The sequence below is a fragment of the Denticeps clupeoides genome, chromosome 18 (genome assembly GCF_900700375.1).
Source record: "Denticeps clupeoides chromosome 18, fDenClu1.1, whole genome shotgun sequence".
In the NCBI taxonomy this organism is placed as follows: Eukaryota; Metazoa; Chordata; class Actinopteri; order Clupeiformes; family Denticipitidae; genus Denticeps; species Denticeps clupeoides.
In genome coordinates this window covers 4,000,949-4,020,951 of record NC_041724.1, presented here as the reverse complement: position 1 = coordinate 4,020,951, position 20,003 = coordinate 4,000,949, and the positions used below count along the sequence as shown (strand labels likewise).

At 47.1% G+C, this 20,003-nt stretch overlaps 3 protein-coding genes across 5 annotated transcripts; 1 reads left to right on the top strand and 2 right to left on the bottom strand.

Annotated features, from left to right (window-relative positions):
- Positions 1-459: 459 nt before the first annotated feature.
- Positions 460-3,285, bottom strand: ccna2 (cyclin A2). The gene is made up of 9 exons (XM_028959654.1): positions 3,216-3,285; positions 2,847-3,064; positions 2,205-2,433; positions 1,741-1,844; positions 1,435-1,658; positions 1,140-1,344; positions 943-1,056; positions 701-834; positions 460-616 (listed from the first exon to the last, which is right to left on the bottom strand). Exons 2-9 carry the CDS (start codon positions 3,033-3,035, stop codon positions 568-570), a joined length of 1,248 nt encoding a protein of 415 aa, XP_028815487.1. The 5' UTR covers positions 3,036-3,064; positions 3,216-3,285; the 3' UTR covers positions 460-567.
- Positions 3,286-4,358: 1,073 nt separating this feature from the next.
- bbs7 (Bardet-Biedl syndrome 7) lies at positions 4,359-9,330 on the bottom strand. Of its 2 annotated transcripts, none has more exons than XM_028959595.1 (19): positions 8,958-9,330; positions 8,806-8,871; positions 8,639-8,701; positions 8,380-8,555; positions 8,113-8,299; positions 7,952-8,024; positions 7,755-7,871; positions 7,539-7,669; positions 7,114-7,198; positions 6,905-7,007; positions 6,617-6,809; positions 6,423-6,497; positions 6,107-6,175; positions 5,764-5,903; positions 5,394-5,558; positions 5,162-5,271; positions 4,970-5,073; positions 4,754-4,877; positions 4,359-4,670 (listed from the first exon to the last, which is right to left on the bottom strand). In XM_028959595.1, exons 1-19 carry the CDS (start codon positions 8,991-8,993, stop codon positions 4,537-4,539), a joined length of 2,151 nt encoding a protein of 716 aa, XP_028815428.1. In that variant the 5' UTR covers positions 8,994-9,330; the 3' UTR covers positions 4,359-4,536. The 2 variants fall into 2 exon arrangements, with proteins under 2 accessions (XP_028815428.1, XP_028815429.1); XM_028959596.1 differs by having other exon boundaries at positions 6,107-6,172.
- A 2,852-nt stretch (positions 9,331-12,182) lies between these two features.
- anxa5a (annexin A5a) lies at positions 12,183-19,791 on the top strand. Of its 2 annotated transcripts, none has more exons than XM_028959663.1 (13): positions 12,183-12,236; positions 12,342-12,366; positions 13,269-13,353; positions 13,835-13,929; positions 14,170-14,283; positions 14,905-14,995; positions 16,027-16,106; positions 16,530-16,580; positions 16,816-16,909; positions 16,990-17,085; positions 18,380-18,438; positions 18,538-18,660; positions 19,488-19,791. In XM_028959663.1, the coding sequence occupies exons 2-13, from the start codon at positions 12,364-12,366 to the stop codon at positions 19,545-19,547; spliced, it is 951 nt and encodes a 316-aa protein (XP_028815496.1). In that variant the 5' UTR covers positions 12,183-12,236; positions 12,342-12,363; the 3' UTR covers positions 19,548-19,791. The 2 variants fall into 2 exon arrangements, with proteins under 2 accessions (XP_028815496.1, XP_028815495.1); XM_028959662.1 differs by having other exon boundaries at positions 16,990-17,133.
- The last annotated feature ends 212 nt before the right edge of the window (positions 19,792-20,003 follow it).

Sequence of the window (20,003 nt, the reverse complement as noted above, 5' to 3'; positions counted from 1 at the left end):
CCTCGCCAGAAAGTTAACTGCTGGTTAACACTGATTTATCAACTTTTTTACTATTTAAAAAAAAAAAAAAAAAAAAAAAGTACAAGCTGCACATACCTTTCATGGCTGCACAGAGGCACATGTGAAATCAGACAGACTTAAAAACCCCCACATAACAATAGGAATCAAAGTCAAAATTACAGTTGCTCAGGGAGGACAGCCACTCAATTTTTCTTTAGGTATTTATTTACAGCTATTAATACAATTTTACATTTGGGAAAAAAAAAAAAAAAAAAAAAGCCCCATAGCCTCACACTTGCTTCGTATGTACAAAATGGCCCTGAGTGTACTCTCTTGAGAATAAAGAAAATCCATTCAAATGACCATGTTGGGCAAACAGATGCAAGGAGTTTTATTTAAAAACTGCAAAAATAGTTAAAGAGCACATCTGTGTCCCAAAAAGGACAAAAATGGGGGAAGGCTATTTAGCTGGGGGGAGGGAGAAGGGTATATTAAAAAAAAAAAAAAATTTACATCACAGAGCCAAAGACTGCAAAATACTAAAAAAAAATGTATATAAAGTAAAGCTCAAAGACACAAGTCCTCTGGTGGCTCGATAAGGGAGACTTCAGAATACCTAAGAGAAATAAAAACAAAAAAAGTCATTAAAAAAAATATATATATATAAAAAAAATCTGCTTGCGGTGTTTAAAATACCTACTTGGCACTCTTGTATTTCTCCCTTATCGACTGCTGTGCATGTTTAGCAGCACTGAGGTACATTTGGTGCAGGTCGTGGACGCAGGGCATTAAGTCCTCTAACGTGTATCCAGTCAAGTCAACCAGTGACTGGTCCTAAAAACAGGGAAAGAAACAGTCAATAAAAGCCCTGGTTTCATATTAAAGCCAAAGTTACAAAAAAAAAAAAAAAAAAAAAAAAAAAAAAAAAAATTTAAATCTTACCCAAGTGCCCTGTGTGACTGTGTAATTTGCCAGAACAAAAGCAGCAGCAGCAGTGTGCGATGGAAGGTACTTCAGGAAGGGGTCTGATTCGATCAAGCTCAGCTCGCCAAGAAGCTAATAAAGAGAAAATAAATGTTAACGTGAAGTGAGGAAGATTTTTTATTTATTTTTTTTACTGAAGTGCGAGTAGCGCCTACCCGTGAAAGATTCTCCACCTTCTTGCTGACCGGCTGTGTAAGGAAGTACCGCCGGAGGAACTGGTTGATCGTTGGCGCCGACAGCTCGAAAGAAAGCACCTTCAGGATGAGGTGCTCCATCCTCAACACTTGCTTCTTTGTGTAGGTGTCGTCAGTGATATAAACAAACTCCGCCACCTCCGGGGGGTAGATCTCTTCAAATTTCCTTCAGAGAAACACGGACCATGAGCAGCTGACAGAAGGTCACCAGGCACACCATGCAAAAATCGCGGCGGCCGTCAAACGAGACACTCACGAGGCGATCAGCATGGCAGCGGTTCCGACGAGCTGCAGCTTCCCCCGCAGCACGGACATGGTGGACAGGAAGCGGTCGATGTAGTTCACAGCCAGGTACAGCGTCTCGTTGTGGAGCTTGTACTCCTCGCCCACCTCCACCAGCCAGTCCACCAGGATGGCGCGCATGCTGTTGGTAATGTCGGGCTGCTTCTTCATGTAGCCGGCTCTGGGGCGGCACTTCAGCTGCAACAGACGGGTCGGAAAGTCAGACGCCAGAAGCGGTCCCACGCCAGGGTTCAAGGGGGAGGGGAAGGAGGTCACCCACCTCCATGTCTCTCAAATGCGTGTGTATCTCGTCCGCGTAGTCTGTGACCTCTACCGCGGGCCGCGCTTCGTAGTGTACGGACCGGTCCACGTCCATGGGAGAATCTGTAATGGCAAGAGATCATTTGAAAAGGAACAGAGGGAGAAAGTGATAACGAGCCCTCTGCTTTTAGCGATCACCTTTGACGAGCAGTGTGATCCATTTACCAGACGCCCTTATCCAGAGCGACTTAGTCCCCCTAGAGCAACTTAAGGTTAAGTGCCTTGTCAGGGACACAATGGTAGTAACTGGGGTTTGAACCTGGGTCTTGTGTAAGTACTAAGAAACTGTTTAATGTGTTAACCACTAGGCTACCAACACCCTACCTTCTGATTACGGGCCAGTCCCTGATCCGCCAGGCCATCACAGACCCTTATTTGCCTGATTATTAAAATAATAATAATAATAAAAAAATCCTGGCCTACCAAAGCTCACGTCCATGCGCACATCCAGGGTGGCGAGGGGCAGGCGGCACAGGGCGGAGGTGGCTTTCAGGGGGGACGAGGACGACCTCTCCACGCTGGGCCGCTTCTGGACGCAGGCACCATCGGGCTCGTCCACATGGACCTGGAAGGTGGGCTGCCTGGCGGGGCCCTTGTCCGCACAGCCTCGGCCATAGTCGTCGGGTTTGCCGGGAAGCGCCTGGTTCGTGGCCTGCGGTCAGAAAGGAGGAGAAAAGATCCGCAGCACATTGAACAAATAGGAGGAGAAGGGAAAGAGACGGAGACGAAGCGGCTATGGTGGGAAAATGCCTGACTGGCCAAAAATGGCGGTCTCCATGGGAGGGAGCGCTTTTAAACATCTACGTCCACGAAGATGCGCGTTTTTATTCCACTAACACATTCCAGAGAACGAGGGAAAAAAAAAAAAAAAAAGTAAAAGTTGCTACGCGAGTCGCGCTTTTGAAGAAGCATCGACAAAAAGTCCGCCAGCCGAGGCGAACAGCAGCCATGCTGCTACGAACCGGATCGCCGTGACCGAAACGCATAATAAACCGAACGCGGCGGTTTTAAAGCGATTAAAATCACAGCGCGGAAGCCGAACATTAACCGACGGCGGCGACTCACCGCGACGCCGGCCTTGCGCTGGTGGTTCCTCTCCAGGACGCCCAGGACGGTGCGGTTGGCGGGCTTCGGGTTCGGCTCCACATTCTCCTGGCTGTCGGCGGCGGCCTTGGCGGCGCGGAGCCTGGGCGGCCGGTTCTCCTGGTTCCTCTCGAGGCGCTGAAGGGCGCTTCCGTGTGTGAAGGCGGACATTTTTTAAAATTTATTGTGCACCTCGACCGCTGGAGACGAAACAAAACAACAACAACAACACACAAACACGAGATAAGAATCGCACCGACAGCGAAGCAGCCCGGACCAGGTAAACGCGATTAAAAGGCGATCAACCAGCGGCCGGTCACGTAAAAACGGCGCCGTGAAGAAGGGCCTCACCGACACCGGGAAGAAACGTCCAGCGAACCCGCGACACCAGCTGGCGAGCCTCGTACTGCGTCTCTTTCTCAGTTCAAGTAGCCCGCGACTATTGAAATGGTCCAATAGCGACGCGCAGCGCGGAACACGTGACCGTCCTACGGCGGCCGCCGAGCCCCAGACCGCGCGTTCCGTTTCGCTGTTGTTTAAATGACCGGTAATGTCGGCTTTTGCAGCCTTGCTTTCACTACGACTCAGTTGTGAGGTCTCTGTGGCCAATCTGGGTTTTGGATCAGAGAGTTGGAGAACCCTAATCTGTTTTCTACCTTATGTTCTAATGACTTCATCAGCCATTGATTACCAAGCCCGGCCGTGTTCAAGATTCAAGATTGGTTTATTGTCAGTACAACAGTATACCGTGTATTGAAATAATGTTTCACATAGTTCAAGATGTGCAAGATGTTCAGATCATGTGAACTGTGGCAGTGGTGGCCTAGCGGTTAAGGAAGCGGCCCCATTGTCAGAAGGTTGACGGTTTGAATCCCGATCAGTCAAGGTGCAAAAACTGAGCAAAGCACCGTCCCTGCACACTCCCCAGGTGCCTGTCATGGCTGCCCACTGCTCACTAAGGGTGATGGTTAAATACAGATGACATTTCGTTGCGTCACCATGTGCTGTGCTGCAGTGTTTCACAACAACAAACACTTTTACTTTCAAAATGGTCAGTATCATACGCAGTATAAATGGTCACTTACACACGCATATGCACACACAATGCACAAAATTTAAAAAAAAAAATCTTCCGAGCGTGTTCTTTTTTTCTGACAAGTTAGGCCTTATCTGGGCTCTTAGTTTTGTAAACTCAAAATCTAAAGAAATCAAACAAGAATTGCTGGTGTCTTCCTCTTATAAGTCGCTTTGGATAAAAACATCTGCTAAGTAAAGTAAAGCTTGTTGTAGTTTATAGCTTTTTTTTTTTTTTTTTTAACCCTGCTGATTCTGTGAACGGCCTGATTGTAGCTAAAAAAATCATTGCCTTTAGGTTCCATTGTGGACAGGGTCTCAACTGAGAAAACTGTTCCAGTGTATTTTATTTAGGTTTTGAAAAGGGCAGTTCCATTTTCAGAAATAGAAACTGTGAAATAAAAGTCACCCAAAGAAAGCAAAGGTTTCTTTGCTTTTATTTAAAACCAATTTTCTAATACAAAACATGGTCATGATGAGGATTAAATACAGTATCTGTCTCTTATGTTCACTAATACATCACTGATAACAGGATATAATCTAGCTTTTCAGCACAATACAAGTTTATTCGCATTTCTTAGTATACCATAGCCCTACATCAAGCTTCATTAAAAAAATCAATGAGGGAATTCAGATCATAGTTGTCCAAGATTTCCAGCAGTGCTGAAACCTTCGTCTTCACATTCTGTCCTTTGAATTTGAACTTGTCGATGAAGAGGTCCGTTATCATTCCTGTAAAGCATAGACATGAAGCAGAGCCATTTCCTTGCTGTACAAGAGGTTTGTTGGGCGTATGTTGAAATGGCGGCTCGTACCATACAGCCTCTCCAGGTGCGCCGGCTGCTTCTTATACTCGTCCAAAAGGCGCGCAGACTCGTCCAGTATGCTGCGGTACTCAGGAATGAGAAAGTCTGCGTTCCCCTCATGGACCTGAAGCTCCTGGCCAATCAGAACGCCACAATGAGATTAATAAACAGTGACGACGGCTTCCAGAAATATTGAGGCAACGGAGAGACCCTACTGACACGAACCTTTAATGCGTCAATCAGCTGCACCTTTTTGGACAGAAGCAGCTGATACTCCAGCTTTGGGTGGATCATCATCAGAGTGTGGCTCACCGAGTTCTCATTAACATCTGTGTGGGGGTTAGAATTACGGTGCACGTCACATTAACAGTCGCTGCGCCGTCCTCCATGACGTACTCAGCCTGGAGGCACATTTACCGTAGGAGATGTTGAGGTTGATTTTGCGCTTAGTGGCTTCTTTGGAAAGGACGTCTTTCAGGATGGAGATGGTGGAGATGTTGTCTGATTTAAAGTTGCCTTCGCCTTTGCTATAAAAGAAAAGAAAAAGCGAGACTGATCCAGAATCGGAAATAAAATGATCATGGAATAGGACGTTTGCTGTTGTTAAATGCGGAGCTTCAGGTCTTCCGGACTGGATTACTGCTCTGACCTGTACGTGGCCTCCAGCTGGGTGCCCAGGAAAGTGTTCTGAAAGTAGAAAGTGACACTTTCTGCCGCGGGCGTTTTCTCTGGGACCTCCGGTAAGCAGAACACCACCCAGGAGTGGACCTCTGCAAAGCTAAACTGACCCACGAGCCTCAGCGTGTTCATAGGCCTGCGGAATACGAGGAGACCAGAGATGTGACAGCGTTCCAAAAACGGCGAATATTTACATTTACAGCATTTATCAGACGCCCGTATCCAGAGCGACTTACAGTCAGTAGTCAGGGACAATCAGTAGTTACCCACTAGGCTACTACCACCCCACTATAAAAAAACCAGACATTGGTGGTCCGTCTCCTGCGATCATGTATCCTCACCTGTCCTGAGCAATAGAATGAGTTCTCTGGTGGAGGGACAGGGGCTTGATCTGATACTGACGGACCTGGCAGGTTTTGGGCTGCAGGCGGGGGGTAATGTAGGCCTGGAGGGTGCCATACTGACCTTCAATGGACCGGACCTGGAAAAAAGGGTGAACACAACTAATCCGTTTCAATACATCTCTAAAATTCTAAATAACAGCAGTTACTACTGTGATGTTCAGTTATGTTTTAAATCTAGTATGTATTGAATCACAAAAAAAAACAAAAAAAACAAAACAACCAACAACTACATTTTCTATATTCCCACATAGAAAGCATCTTGCAGCAACACCCGTCCTACCTTAAGCTCAAGCCTCGTGGTGTTTGCCTGACATCGGTACGTCGCAAGGAGGAAATTGCCATTCGGCTGCTGGGGAGGAAATAAAACTGTGAAAGTCTGTAAAGTCATTGTTTTTTTTTGTCATTGTGATGCACCCATCATCCTTGGGCAGCCATGACCAGTGCCAGGGCACCGGTGTGTGGGGACTGTACCTTGAACGATGGGACCTCCGCGGCACCTAGACGGTTTGGGATTTGAACCCGCTTCCTCACCTGCTAGGCCACCGCAGCCCCAACGGGCAAAAAAAAAATAAAAAAAATGTAGCAATGTGGCTCACCTCGGAATCACACTCGCTGAAGCTCACCACGGCGGAGTTTTTGTCCACATCCAACAGGTCTATCGGGACATCGCTCTGTTTGGAAGGAGAGTTTCAGTGAAGCCAGGGTGATTTTTTGGGCCCCCTCTTGGAGCAGCGTGTGGGGACGGCGCTCCGATTCGAACCCACCGTTGCGCGGTGTAAGCGGCGCTCACCTGCAGGAGCAGGTTGTCGATGGCCGTCTGCACCTCCAGGGCGAGGCTGTAACTGGCGTCGTCCTGGCAGAGGGTGAACTTGTCGTTGACGCTGAACGCCGGCACGGTGGAGACGGCAGTGCTGGACTGAGAGCTTTGCTGGTACTTCTCTCTGCCCTGCAGAACCTTCACCTGCAGCTGCTCCAGCTCGGACCTGCACACACACACACACACACACAAGCGTGAAGTGATTTTACGCTTCAAGCCCAACGGACCGCTGTGGAGCGAACAACAGGAAGCGATTCGTACCTGAGGGCCGCCACTTTGCTCTGGGTCTCTTTGCTCATCTTCAGTTCCTCTCCAGGCCCCGCCTCCATCTGCTGTGGCTCTGTGGTCAGACCGCTGACCCAGCCTGAGAATTTGGTCAGAAATTAAGCAACTTAAAACACCGTTTTAAACCATTTCAATCACAGTTTTTTCCAGCGGAGGGAGATCGTGGAGGTGTGGTTGCGCTTGACCTGTGTAGGTTGTTGTCAGCACTTCGTCATAATTCTCTTTTCCTACGCAGCCGCCCTGGATTGATGTGACACTCTCAGATAGTACCTGGAGAAAGACGAGAAGATTCCAGGGTCATGGCTTAGGGGCAGTGGTGGCCTATCAGGGGCAGTGGTGGCCTAGCGGTTAAGGAAGCGGCCCCGAAATCAGAAGGTTGCCGGTTCGAATCCCGATCTGCCAAGGTGCCACTGAGGTGTCACTGAGCAAAGCACCGTCCCCACACACTGCTCCCCGGGCTCCTGTCATGGCTGCCCACTGCTCACTCAGGGTGATGGGTTAAATGCAGAGGACAAATTTCACTGTGTGCTGTGCTGCTGTGTATCACAAGTGACAATCACTTCACTTTCTTCTTCTTCAAAATGTTCAAAACCTTCAAAACTAAACTCACGTGCTCAAATCGCAGCGAGAGCTCGTTCGAAGCGTCCAGGGCGTAAATCTCCACGGTCCCATCGTCCCTTCCGACCAGGATGTCTTTCACACCGTCACCGAGGATGTCAAAGGTGTCGATGCACAAAATGCCTACCAGAAACAGGAAAACGCACAGATCTAGAGTGAACAGAAAACACGTCGGTGTTGGAGCAAGGCAAGGGCGATGGAGACAAACCTCCTTTTTTCTTCTCGTTATCCATTTCCCATTTAACGACAGGGGCCGATTCTGTTATCTTGACAAGACCCAGTCTTCCATCTGTGGTCCCGTACAGAATTTCATCTCCATCCGTACCTAGAGGGAACAGACACGGGTCTAATGAACTGTGTGGCCAAAGCCAAGGCGAGCGCGGGGTGCCTCGAGAGCAGCTGTACCGCCATCTTTGTTGTTCAGCTCCAACACGGACGGCGGCCCGGGGACCTCAACACCATACAGCAGCTCTGAGCCCTGTCAACGGGACAGGAGCTTTAGAGGACGTTCAGAGGACGCTGGTGAACATGCGCCGCCCTATGGAGGCTGTTTTGAGCCACGTCACCTGCAGCACCCGAAGCACTCGGTCCTGACAGGCCAGGATGGGAACCGCTCGGCCCACCTTGTCCCCAGGCAGGCACACGATGTCATTGATCTTGTCCCCGGACAGGTAGTAATCCTGGTCCTTACAGTCACAGTAGTGGTTGTAAATGTAACTTGCACAAACGAAGAGGTCCGCCCCAGAGACGTGCCTGAAAAACGTTCATGCCGTTTACGCCGATCGTATTAATCATAGGTTTATGAAGGACATCAAGGAGTAATGTGGTCTCACATGGCATTTATGTTCTCTGTAAGATTCGCTTCGAACGAGAGGAACTGCTTGCCCTTCTTGGTAAAGCCCCTGACTTCGGAACCAGACGAGACAAAGATCTTCTCCTGCGGCGTCCCCGGCGCGCCGCCAAGCTCCAGCCTGGAGATCCTCTGCCCGGGGAGCGTTCTGAACACGGGCTGGAAACAACACAGGCGACCGCGGTCAGTGCTTTCAACCCAGTTAAGAAGGTGTCGAATGTGGCGGGCGCGGTGGCACGTACGACGGCCTCGCCTTTTTTCATCCCGAAGCAAGTGATCACCCCATCACTGTCAGCAACAGCAACCTGCCAGGAGAGAGGGACACCGTCACGTTCCACAAAACCAGGCCCAACGAAGGCCTGGGGTCAGGGGTCGGAGGTCAGAGGCCAAGAGGGAATACCCGAAGTACCTTTTGGTTCGCTTTGCGCCCGATCGCAGGCAGAAGCCTCGTGGTCTTCTGCGATGTCACTCCGACCTGCGACGGATGCAAGAAACGACGTGACGCACGTCACACGTTGCGTCCCCCGGCACAACTGCGAAACCCCGCGGCGGCCACGTTACCTGCAGATAATCGACGTGATTCAAGACGACGTCCATCTCCTCAGCTTCTGCGTCTCTGACTAGTAAAATAATTATGATCAGTGGCGGAAGTCGGAGCTCTGGATGCGCGCCGGCACTTATTAGCGGGGATTAAGACAGGGATCAGCCGCTTGCTGACTTGCTAGGTAATTAGCCTGCTAGTTAGCCTGGGTATGGAGAAACGAGAACAACTGGCCCATTAAAGAGGAGCACAGCCTTTACAAGTTAACCCGTATAAACTGTAATTTACGCCAAAAGCCATGCTTTTAATGTCCTAGCAATGCTCTTTATGGACGAGTAAGGGGTTTAGCTAGCAAAGCTCCCCATCTCCTAACATGCTAGGCGTTTCCATGGAGACATGGGCGGCGAGGAAGACGTTGCCAGCTTGTAGTATTTAACCGCGAAATTATTATCTCCGGAGTTAGGCGAAGTTGGCTTTTATGAAATGGCCGTCTGACCTCGGGTAAAGTAAATCATTGCAAATGTTAAATACATAATAAAAAGCACGTCATGTCACATAATTATATCCATTTGCGAGGCAGATTTAGCCACACCTGGCAACCGACATTATGAGGTTTGTGTCTCTTAAATCAAACGTAAGGAAGGTGTTACCAACTCTGTGCATTTAACTGCGAAATTGAAGTACGTCTCAAATTCTGTCCGGATTTAGGCAAAGTTGGCTTTTATTAGCTGGCTGTCTGACCTCGGGTAAAATATATTAAGGCAAATGTTAAATACATAATAAAAAAGCACGTAAGGTCTTATTTTTATAACCTTTTTGGGGGTTTATTTTATCGCACACCTGGCAACCGACATTATGAGGTTGGTCTCTCTTGAAACAAATGTGTTGAGAGCAACTGGACCCATACACTAAACTGCCATATGATATGTCTAGCATTGGACCAGATATATTTTACTATCTACAATTAAATAAACATTTCACTTTTATAATTTTAAATACTCTGATTGCAATCATTAAAAGTATCAGATAATATCCCAGTGTATTGTATGTTATTGTGCCTTCTCTATATGTTGTGTGCTGTTTGCCTGTGGGAGGCAGCGTGCATCTGTGTCTGTTTTTCAACACCACTTCATGAGTTGGGGGCGTGGATGTGTGGCAGTGGCTCACGGGTGGATTCAGGAGGGATTTGATTCAGACCGATGCTGAAAACACAAAGAAAGCTTTCCTCCACCACACCACCTTTCAGCAGGATGGAGGAGGGTACGACCATATAGCCACAAGTCCTGAGGTCTGGGACTTGTGTCTCGTGAAGCCTGATTTTTGTCGCGATCCATGCCGATAGCGGTAGGCTGGGGCTGGAATCTCACCATCTATGTGGGACTCTTCGCCCTGCTGCTGCTGCTGCTGGGGCTCCTGCTGTGGATGGTGCTGATGCAGCTGAGGAACTCGGTGAGCGGCGTGAGCCTGCAGTCGTGCCGGTCCATCAGAGAGCCTCGCCGCGAAGTACGTGCTGTGAGTGACAGTCGCCATCCCTCCTGAATCCTGCAGACATCTGCGGGGCTATGTTCTGAGGAATTCATGGATGAGGACAGAACTGCTGGCACCTGTATAATGGCTGCAAATAACATGAGACACACATGACTGTTTCAGGAAGAGGAGCCCACATGAAAGCCACTGATTTAAATATCAAATTTTGGCAGAAATAATGTATTTGTTTCTGCAGCATAATTTATGCATGCCAATGAACGTATATCTAAGGAGTAAAGATTCATAATTCATAATGTTTTATTTAACAGTGCTGACCAATAGGACACAAGGGAGCTGTTTTTAGTCTTTTGATGGTTAAGATTTTCTTGTGTCTAATATTAAATTTTATTGGTAGTCTGCACTCTGTACCTGCATACCATTTAATATTTTAAATCCACGATCGACTTCATGGCTAAAAAGGCCTGATAAAGCGGAAATATGGTTGATTTAAAGCCTTCACTTTTTGTCCATCAACTTGGTTGCAGTAATAGTTTTTTTTGTTGGGGGGTGGAATCTTTTCTGGTCTTCTCTGTACTTTCAGTGAATTTGAGTGGTGTTGTGTATTACTGAGCAGTTTTTAGCCTCTTTCACACCAGATGTTAAGACCTATTTCAATAGTAATAGGGCGGTGCTTAGAACCACATTGAAATAGAGAGATAGGCAAGTCAGTCACAGATGTAAAATGAAAGGAAACAGGAACTGTCAGTGTGACGGTGTGAAACAGACACAGAGGTGCTACTGAATGAATTGGGAAGTGTGACATGAGGGCCAGCTGGTTAAGCCTAAAAATTGTTGTTTTGTCGCTTTTACATTTGTATTGATGTAATTTTTTTAACATAGAAATAGAAGTGAGCTGGAGTATGATGAACATGTCTGCGAACCTCTGTATGGTGGTGAGATATAAACGTACGCGTCGATAACAGCAGAGGATTTTATCTTGGGCTTAATACACACCAGGAGTTGTCCATATCCATGGAAATACCTCATAAATGCATCCACCACATTCCCATATGGAAAAAATATGAGACTGAATGCATTTATTAGGTTGAAAAAATGTCATTTATAGGCCCATCGATCAGCACGCATAAAGCAGGCGGTGTGATTATTCTTTTGTCACCGCCGGTGCAGCTTATACATAAATATTTCCACTATTGATTGGCTGCTGACACTGTACTTTTTGGAAATGGGCCGGCGTGCTGACAGGAGGGGAACTGTGCCTGAACTTCCGGATAAGTTTTCAAGTTGGCTGAGAGGCAGAGAGGTGTCTGTGCCACACAAATTTAATAAAGGTACCGGTGGAACACGATACGGTGTTTCCAGTACACATACACAGATGTACATATCTTCTTATACAAAATCAATATAAACATCATAAGTGTTATAATACATAAGTACATCATAATAATAATAACAAGAATATATAATACAAACAAAATGATTATTATTATATTATAAGCTAATAAAGGCGGTTTACTCCCCATTTAGTAGATTTATAATACATTTTAATTCATCATATTGTCTGATAGCCATACACATACAAAGTGACAAAATCCTCCTAACGGCGTTGAACTGAGAAGCCAATTTGTCGCTCGGAGCGTGTCGGGTTTCAGATGGTGGCGCCTGCCTGGGACAGCCCACCTGGGCAAGTATCGCGGTGACGTCACCAGGGACCGCGGCCAGTGGGCGTTACGGATTGGCGGGGGGGAGTGATGGATGAACAAATAGATAGAAGTTTTCGGTTCGCGCACACAAGTTATCAAGTGTCAAGGCGGGTAAGAGTTCTTAAATATAAATACATATTTTCCCGCAAAGCAGTGCTGTCATGTATGTCTGAATGATATTGATGTTGATTCATTATTTTTTTTCCACCTTTACAGCATCGAGTCAAAAACGTCAAACATGGTGAGTATTCACACTACAAATAACTGTTTTACATGTCCTTTTCAACATCAACATTGCGCACGCGTTTTTAATAGAAAAAAAAACGTATTTTTTGTATTTTCTTTCCGTCATCAAGATCGTTAAAACGTGCCCATATTTCCCGGACATCTTCTTTTATGTTTTATAATACAAAAATGGCTGAGCAATAATAATAAAACAACGAATAAGACGGTGTGCGCCAGCGTGGGTGACGTCACGTGACGGGACGCGACATTATTTTCGCGCGTTGCGACACCCCGCTGCCTCGGATTATCGCAATATTTTGGGCCGACGCGCCGACTGCTGACCCGAGGTGGCAGGCGGGGTGTCGCATCGCCTTCCGCCCGGAAAAGTAATCCGTGGCGGCGGATCGGGTGGCGGTGAAGACCCCGTCACATTTTCACCCTTCACCGGCGACACGTATAGGTGGCTTCTGGTGTAAAACCAAGGGCTGTCTTCATCAATTCAGTCTCATTATCTCCGAATAAATACCAACAAAACCAATTACGATCCAGCAAATTCATCTCTTTGTTAAACAAAAAAAAGCACAACATTTTTTAAATGAGGCTGAGACCTGTCCAAGTGTTCTGGAGTTATCCTATTTGGACGAGGTTCACACCGCAGTCTAAAACACCATGTTTTTACCACATTCGTGTGATTTCACATCACGTGCCCAACCTTTACCAAACATTTACTTTTACGGTACTTATCCACTTACACTCAGGGTTAAGTGTCTTGGTCAGGGTCACAATGGCAGTAAGCGGGGTCGAACCTGGGTCCTCTGGTTCCTAGGCGGGTGTGTTACCCACTAGGCCACGCCCTCCCGTCCCAGCGTCAATCTGAGCCGTGCGTGTGAACAGGACTTTTCCGATTTTCCCGCGCAGGAGTCCAGAGGGAGCGTGAAGCCGTTCGTCCACTTCAACGCGAAGCAGGACGCCGACCTCCTGAAAAAAGCCATGAAGGGGATCGGTAAGGCGACCGAGATCAGCAGCTTTAATCACCACCACGGGGTGATACGTGAAATGAAATGCTGCGCTGTGCCCCGGCTCCGCCACGAAAGCGATCCCTGCCCGTGAACCGAGGCACACGCCTCGTCAGATTAACTTACGCCATCCCGTGGCCTATTTATTGGTATCAATTAATGATCAGCGCATCCACATAATTGTTTTTCGCGGCCAAGGTCAAACTGTGGAAATTCTACTCCGCCAGATTAGCGGCAATCTGACACTTCATCACGCTGGGAGCGGAAGATTTTTTGTTGTTGTTGTTGAAGGACGTGGATTCGGTAGCGATTATTGTCTTGATTAGAAAATATGCGTCGCCTTTCTCTGGGCCCCATGCCACCTCCCAGTTTTTAGTTAATAACCATCAATAGATGGTCGCCGAGATATCATACAGAGCTTGGTTGCAGAATCGGCGTTTTTAAGGTCAAGCGCTTTGTCCCTCCCAGGCACGGACGAAGACACAATCCTGATGCTGCTGACCTCCCGCTCCAACGACCAGCGGCAGGAGATCAAAGCTGCGTACAAGAAATCCCATGGCAAGGTTGGACAAACTGCCGCCCAGTTGCTGAGACGCTTGTGCACGAGGTGACAAGAGTGGATTTCGGGGATCATTGAGGAACGAGCCACGTTCAGTCGTTGGGATGAACCCCGACGTCCTCAAAGATCTGGCCGAATTTAGCAGCCCGGAGTCTGTGCATGCACTCGATTTTCATTCATCGGCTGTGGCTGTGTGTGGACATGACCAACGTGATGGCAGATGACATGTTTTTGAACCTTGCAGGACCTTGTGAAAGAACTGAAGTCAGAGCTGGGTGGAAAACTGGAAGATCTGATCGTCGCTTTGATGACTCCACCTGCGTCCTATGATGCCAACGAACTTCACAAAGCGCTGAAGGTGATTAGCACGCCGCAGCGCTCTTTTCCCCACGTCTAGATCGCGCTGAAGTTAGTTGCATTTACGTTAGTCATCCAGAGCGCCTTACAATCAGCGGTGACAGGGACAGTCCCCCTGGAGACACTCAGGGACACAGTGGTAGTAAGTGGGGTTTGGTTCAGGGGCGAGCCGCTTACCCTCTAGGCTCCTACCACCTGAATAATTTACATTTACATTTACATTACATTTACAGTACATTTACTCTCATCCAGAGCGACTTACAGTCAGTAGTTACAGGGACAGTCCCCCCCTGGAGACACTCAGGGTTAAGTGTCTTGCTCAGGGACACAATGGTAGTAAGCGGGATTTGAACCTGGGTCTTCTGGTCCATAGGCGAGTGTTTTACCCACTAGGCTACTACCACCCTATCGATCAATTTTTTTTAGTATATGTGCAGCCGTAGCAAGAATAATGAAAGTCAGATTTTCATTTTCCCAAAATGAATCGTTACTTCAGTCTTCTTCATCCTGAGCCCGTGACCATGTGAAAAGCAGTTGACGCGGAAGAGTAATTGGTCTTCTACGAGCGAGCGGGCTATGAATTATTAATCTGGAACTGTTCCCTCTCCTTTGTGTATAACAGGGCGCAGGGACCGATGACAAGGTCCTGATTGAGATCCTGCCTTCAAGGACGTCCGAGGAGATTAACGCCATCGTCAAGGCTTACAAAAAGGGTGAGACGGGCGTGAGCCTGCTGGGGTTCCAGACTAGGACGGTGCTTTCATGTGCCCCATTCCATTCTAGTCCATTACCACATTTTCTGTAATGACTGATTCTTACAATCTAAGTCAAAGTATAGAGGCTGTGTGGACTAAGACAGGGACTATTTACACGAACACACACTATAAGTGGCTCTACTCGCATTCATTTACATTTCCAGTATTTACCAGACGCCCTTATCCAGAGCGACTTACAATCAGTAGTTACAGGGACAGTCCCCCCCTGGAGCAATTTAGGATTAAGTGTCTTGCTCGGGGACACAATGGTAGTAAGTGGGATTTGAACCTGGGTCTTCTGGTTCATAGGCGAGTGTGTTAACCACTAGGCTACTATCACCCGCTGTAGGCTACTATCAAATGCTGTAAGAACAAGATCACAAGATCACATGAATTTACAAGATCACACTACCAGGCCAAAGTATGGATGCACCAACTCTGTGGCACTTACGGAGCCATTCCGAAGAATCTGACGCGAGAAACGTATTAAGAGTTTGTATTTAGTCGCTTGATGAGATGTGAACGATACGAAAGTGTTCACCATAAACCTTGAGGACCGTTGGACACCGTCCAGCTTAAGGGGGTGGAGAGGAGCCAAGAGTGTGAAATGCTGCCATCACAGCAGAAGCCCCCCAATTTGGAGAGACATACAGTACATCAGAGTAACAACTGACCATTTTGACGACTGTTGGGCTACGCATGCAGGTTCTGTTCTTTGGGGAAGACAAATTTGAGTCCCTCTTAAGGTTCTTGAGGGATCATCTAGCAAAACACCAGGGCAAGAGTAGAAAAAAAGACCACAGAGGCCACCCGATACAGACACTGGAGAGGGAACAGCATCCCTTGTCTGGACTAATTGGATGCCAGACGGAGGTGTATCACAAAAGAAGGACTCGTCCAATTTAGGCTGATTGACATCATTAGCGTCCTCCTGCCAGAGAGAAGTGCAAGCAATCTTCTGACCTCCGGTCTCATGTTTCCCCGCCCAGATCACAGCGGGAAGCTGGAGAAGGACATAATGGGTGACACCTCCGGCCACTACCAGCAGCTCCTGGTCATACTCCTGCAGGTGAGCAGAGGCGGGCGTCAGGTCGGCAACCAGAAATATGGGGTTATGGGGCGGTGGTGAGTAATTAAAGGTGCCGACAGGGTATAAAATGGCCTTCCGGAGGCTCGGCGCAGCAACTCCATATCCAAGGGGTTGCCAGGTTGGGTCTGCACTTGTCAATCCGCTCCTGTCCCTGTATATTTACAGCATTTATCAGACGCCCTTATCCAGAGGGACTTACAATCAGTAGTTACAGGGACAGTCCCCCTGGAGCAATTTAGGGTTAAGTGTCTTGCTCAGGGACACGATGGTAGTAAGTGGGATTCGAACCCGGGTCTTCTGGTTCATAGGCGAGTGTGTTACCCACTAGACTACTACCACCCAGGACCTCTTAACCGAAGTGACAGGCTGACCTTTTCTCTGGCCCCGACTCTCTCCATTCAGGGAGACAGAGAAGAAGGTGTGGACGAAGGGCAGGTCGAGCGGGACGCCAAGGTAAGAGACCCGCGCCAGACGCCGCGTGAATAATTTAGAAAGCGTGGAAGGAGTGACTAGTGCGGCTTCCTCAGATCGCCGTGACACGGTACAAGTCACCGCTGAGTGGAGCTTTGCTTACAAACGAAAACGGCGCTCGGTGTCAATCAAACTCGTCCCAAAGGGGACGACGCCAGCGGTCTGACCTACATCAGCGTCCCAGGAATAAACGCTTTGATAAGGGCTCCTTTCTCAGGACCTCTTCGCCGCCGGTGAGGAGAAGTTTGGCACGGATGAGGACAAGTTTGTGAACATCCTCGGCACCAGGAGCTTCGAGCACCTCCGCAAAGGTGCGCGCACGCGCTCGACGCCCCTTCCTCTGGCCGCGCCGCTTCATCGGGCCTCACGCGCTTTCCCCCGTCTCTTGCAGTGTTCGACGTTTACAGGACGATCGCCGGCTGCGAGATTGAGGAGAGCATTAAGGACGAGTGCACCGGGAACCTGGAGAACCTGCTGCTCGCAGCGGGTCAGAGCGGCTCCATCCCAGACAAGGAAAATGCAAGAGGGCCAGAAAGTTAAATCATAAGCGTTTAATGACCCAGACAAGTCTTTTTTTTTTTTTTTTTTTTTTTACATTTTACGGCATTTATCAGACGCCCTTATCCAGAGCGACTTACAATCAGTAGTTACAGGGACAGTCTCCCTGGAGCAATTTAGGGTTAAGTGTCTTGCTCAGGGACACAATGGTAGTAAGCGGGATTTGAACCTGGGTCTTCTGGTTCATAGGCGAGTGTGTTACCCACTAGGCTACTACCAGCCCCTTAAAGCTCTATTTGGACATGTTTGGGGGAAAAAGAGGAGATGCTAACTCTACACAACATATGCAAATCAATAAACGCTAAATATCGCAAACAACTGTTTACTCACCCCAAGAGGCGTCAGATTTTGGAACGCTGCTCTAATTGAAAAAAACTGACTAACAACTCTGGTGGGGGTGTCGGGCATATATATGCATATATAGAGCATTTGTGATGCACATTTTGAACAACAAAATTGTGATCTTATGTTACAAGATCACAATAATCGTCACATTTAGATAAGTCAAAGTCAGCTTTATTGTCAATTCTGCCACATGTACAGGACATGCATAGAATTGAAATTACGTTACTCTCAGACCCATACAAGTAACATTAAATACAAAACAGTAACATTGAATACAAAGGTATAAATACAATTTTAAAAAACACAATATACAATTTTAAAAACACCATATACAAATAAGGGCATGGTGGAGAGTGCAAAACCATGTAGTGCAACAGAGGTAAGTTTAAAGTGACAAAGTGACAAGTGAGGTAGTTGGCAGGTAATAATATAAAAAAAAGAAAAAGGTAAAAGCTTGCCTCTAGATTAGGATCTAGTTTTGAAAATTCCCACCAAGAAAACTTCACTCACCCCATTTTTTGCGTGATTTGACTAAATTTGCTTTAAATACAAATAAATAATTCATTTTTGCTGTGCAAGTGCAAACATGGTGGTTTGGCATTTATCGGACACCCTTATCCAGAGCGACTTACAATCAGTAGTGACAGGGCCAGTCTCCCCCCGGGGACACTCAGGGTTAAGTGTCTTGCTCGGGGACACAGCGGTAGTAAGCAGGGTCTGGACCTGGGTCTTTGTGGTCTTCTGGTTCAGAGGCGAATGTCCTGACCAGTAGGGCCCCATGAACTAACCAGCACACCATGAATTGAAATTTTTTTTGTTTTTTTGTAGACATAATATTGAAATAAAAAGCGTCTGCTGTGTCATTTTTGCCTGTGTAGTGAAGTGTGCCAGAAGCATCCCGGGATACTTTGCAGAATGCCTCCGCGAGTCTATGAGGGTACGTCCCTATTCCCTAAAACCGGCAGCCCTTGTTCACCGTTACATGCGACGTTCTGTTGTTCTGAACGTGCTTTTTTTTTTTTCCCGCCGGGCGAAGCGCGCCGGGACCGATGACGAGACTCTGATCCGGATCATGGTGTCCAGGAGCGAGGTGGACATGCTGGACATCAGGGCATACTTTAAGAAGAACTACGGCTGCTCACTCTACTCAAGCATACAGGTGATTGTGTGGACGCCACGGCTTCTTTTACCCATTCGCCCTCCTTTTTGGACCAGGGGGTTTCTCCGTAACTCCAGAATTTACTTTACTTTACTTTATTTTGCCGACGCTTTTATCCAAAGCGACTTACAGGAGGAAGACACCAGCAATTCTCGTTCCATTTCTATAGAATTTTGAGTTTACAAAAACTAAGGGCCCTGATAAGGCCTAACTTGTCAGCAAAGAGCATGCTCAGAGATTGTTAAGTGCTAGATGAAGAAAACATTATTTATATATATATATATATATATATATATATATATATATATATATATATATATATATATATATATATATATATATATATATATATATATATATATATATATATATATATATATATATATATATATTTGTATTATTTTGTGCAGTGTGTGTGCGTGTGTAAGTGTTAGATTTGTCTGAAATACTTTTTGAATAAGCGGGTTTTCAACTGCTTCTTAAAGGTGGTGGTAGTCTGGGCTAGTCGAATGGAGGAGGGCAAGTTGTCCCACCAGCCAGGGACAACGACGGAGAACAGAGAATTTAGAGCTTATTTAGAATTTCTCTGAAGTCTTTCAGTCTTCAAGGTTTAGCAATTAATCTCTGCAGCAACTCCACCGTGAGAGAATTTAAATGAGCCGTAACTCATGGTAATTAGTGCCTGTGAGGACTGTTTGCACTTCGGTGCTGTGTGTGTGTGTGTGTGTTTTCAGGCTGAGATTAATCTCTGGTTTTATTGTTGCCTGTCGCATCTGCTTTGTGTTTGTTGCCGGCGCGTCACTTGGGGACTTCATTACGGCGTGCAGGAGGACACCGATGGAGATTACCAGAAGGCCCTGCTCTACCTCTCTGGCGGGAACGATTAGACCCGCCTTTTTTTTTCCCTCTCAGACACAAATTGTTATCTCTGCGTGGCTCTGTTTGAATTAGTTTGATATTGATTTGTGAACAGTGACAGTATATGTCTTCATGGTAATATTTTCTAAGCGAGTATCTTTGATTGATCCTTAAAACTAAACAGAGACAGACTTGAAATCTGCCTGTGGGTATTTTCTGTAGTTGTACTTGTCACTGTCCTGTGTGCAAATAAAACAGAATAATTCCTCCCCACTGTGGTCTGGTCTCCGTCTGTTGCCGCCAGATGGCGCAATTATGCAGCAGTTAAAAAGATGCATTGACTGAAATTCCCAGGTCTCTCTAGCGTTGGGAGGAAAGTGTTGCTTGCATTGCTGTTCAAGTCTGATCTGTACATGCACCCCTGTACATGCACCTACTCATTTATGGGTCTTGCCTTTTTTACTTTATAGAACAAAACTGAAGAT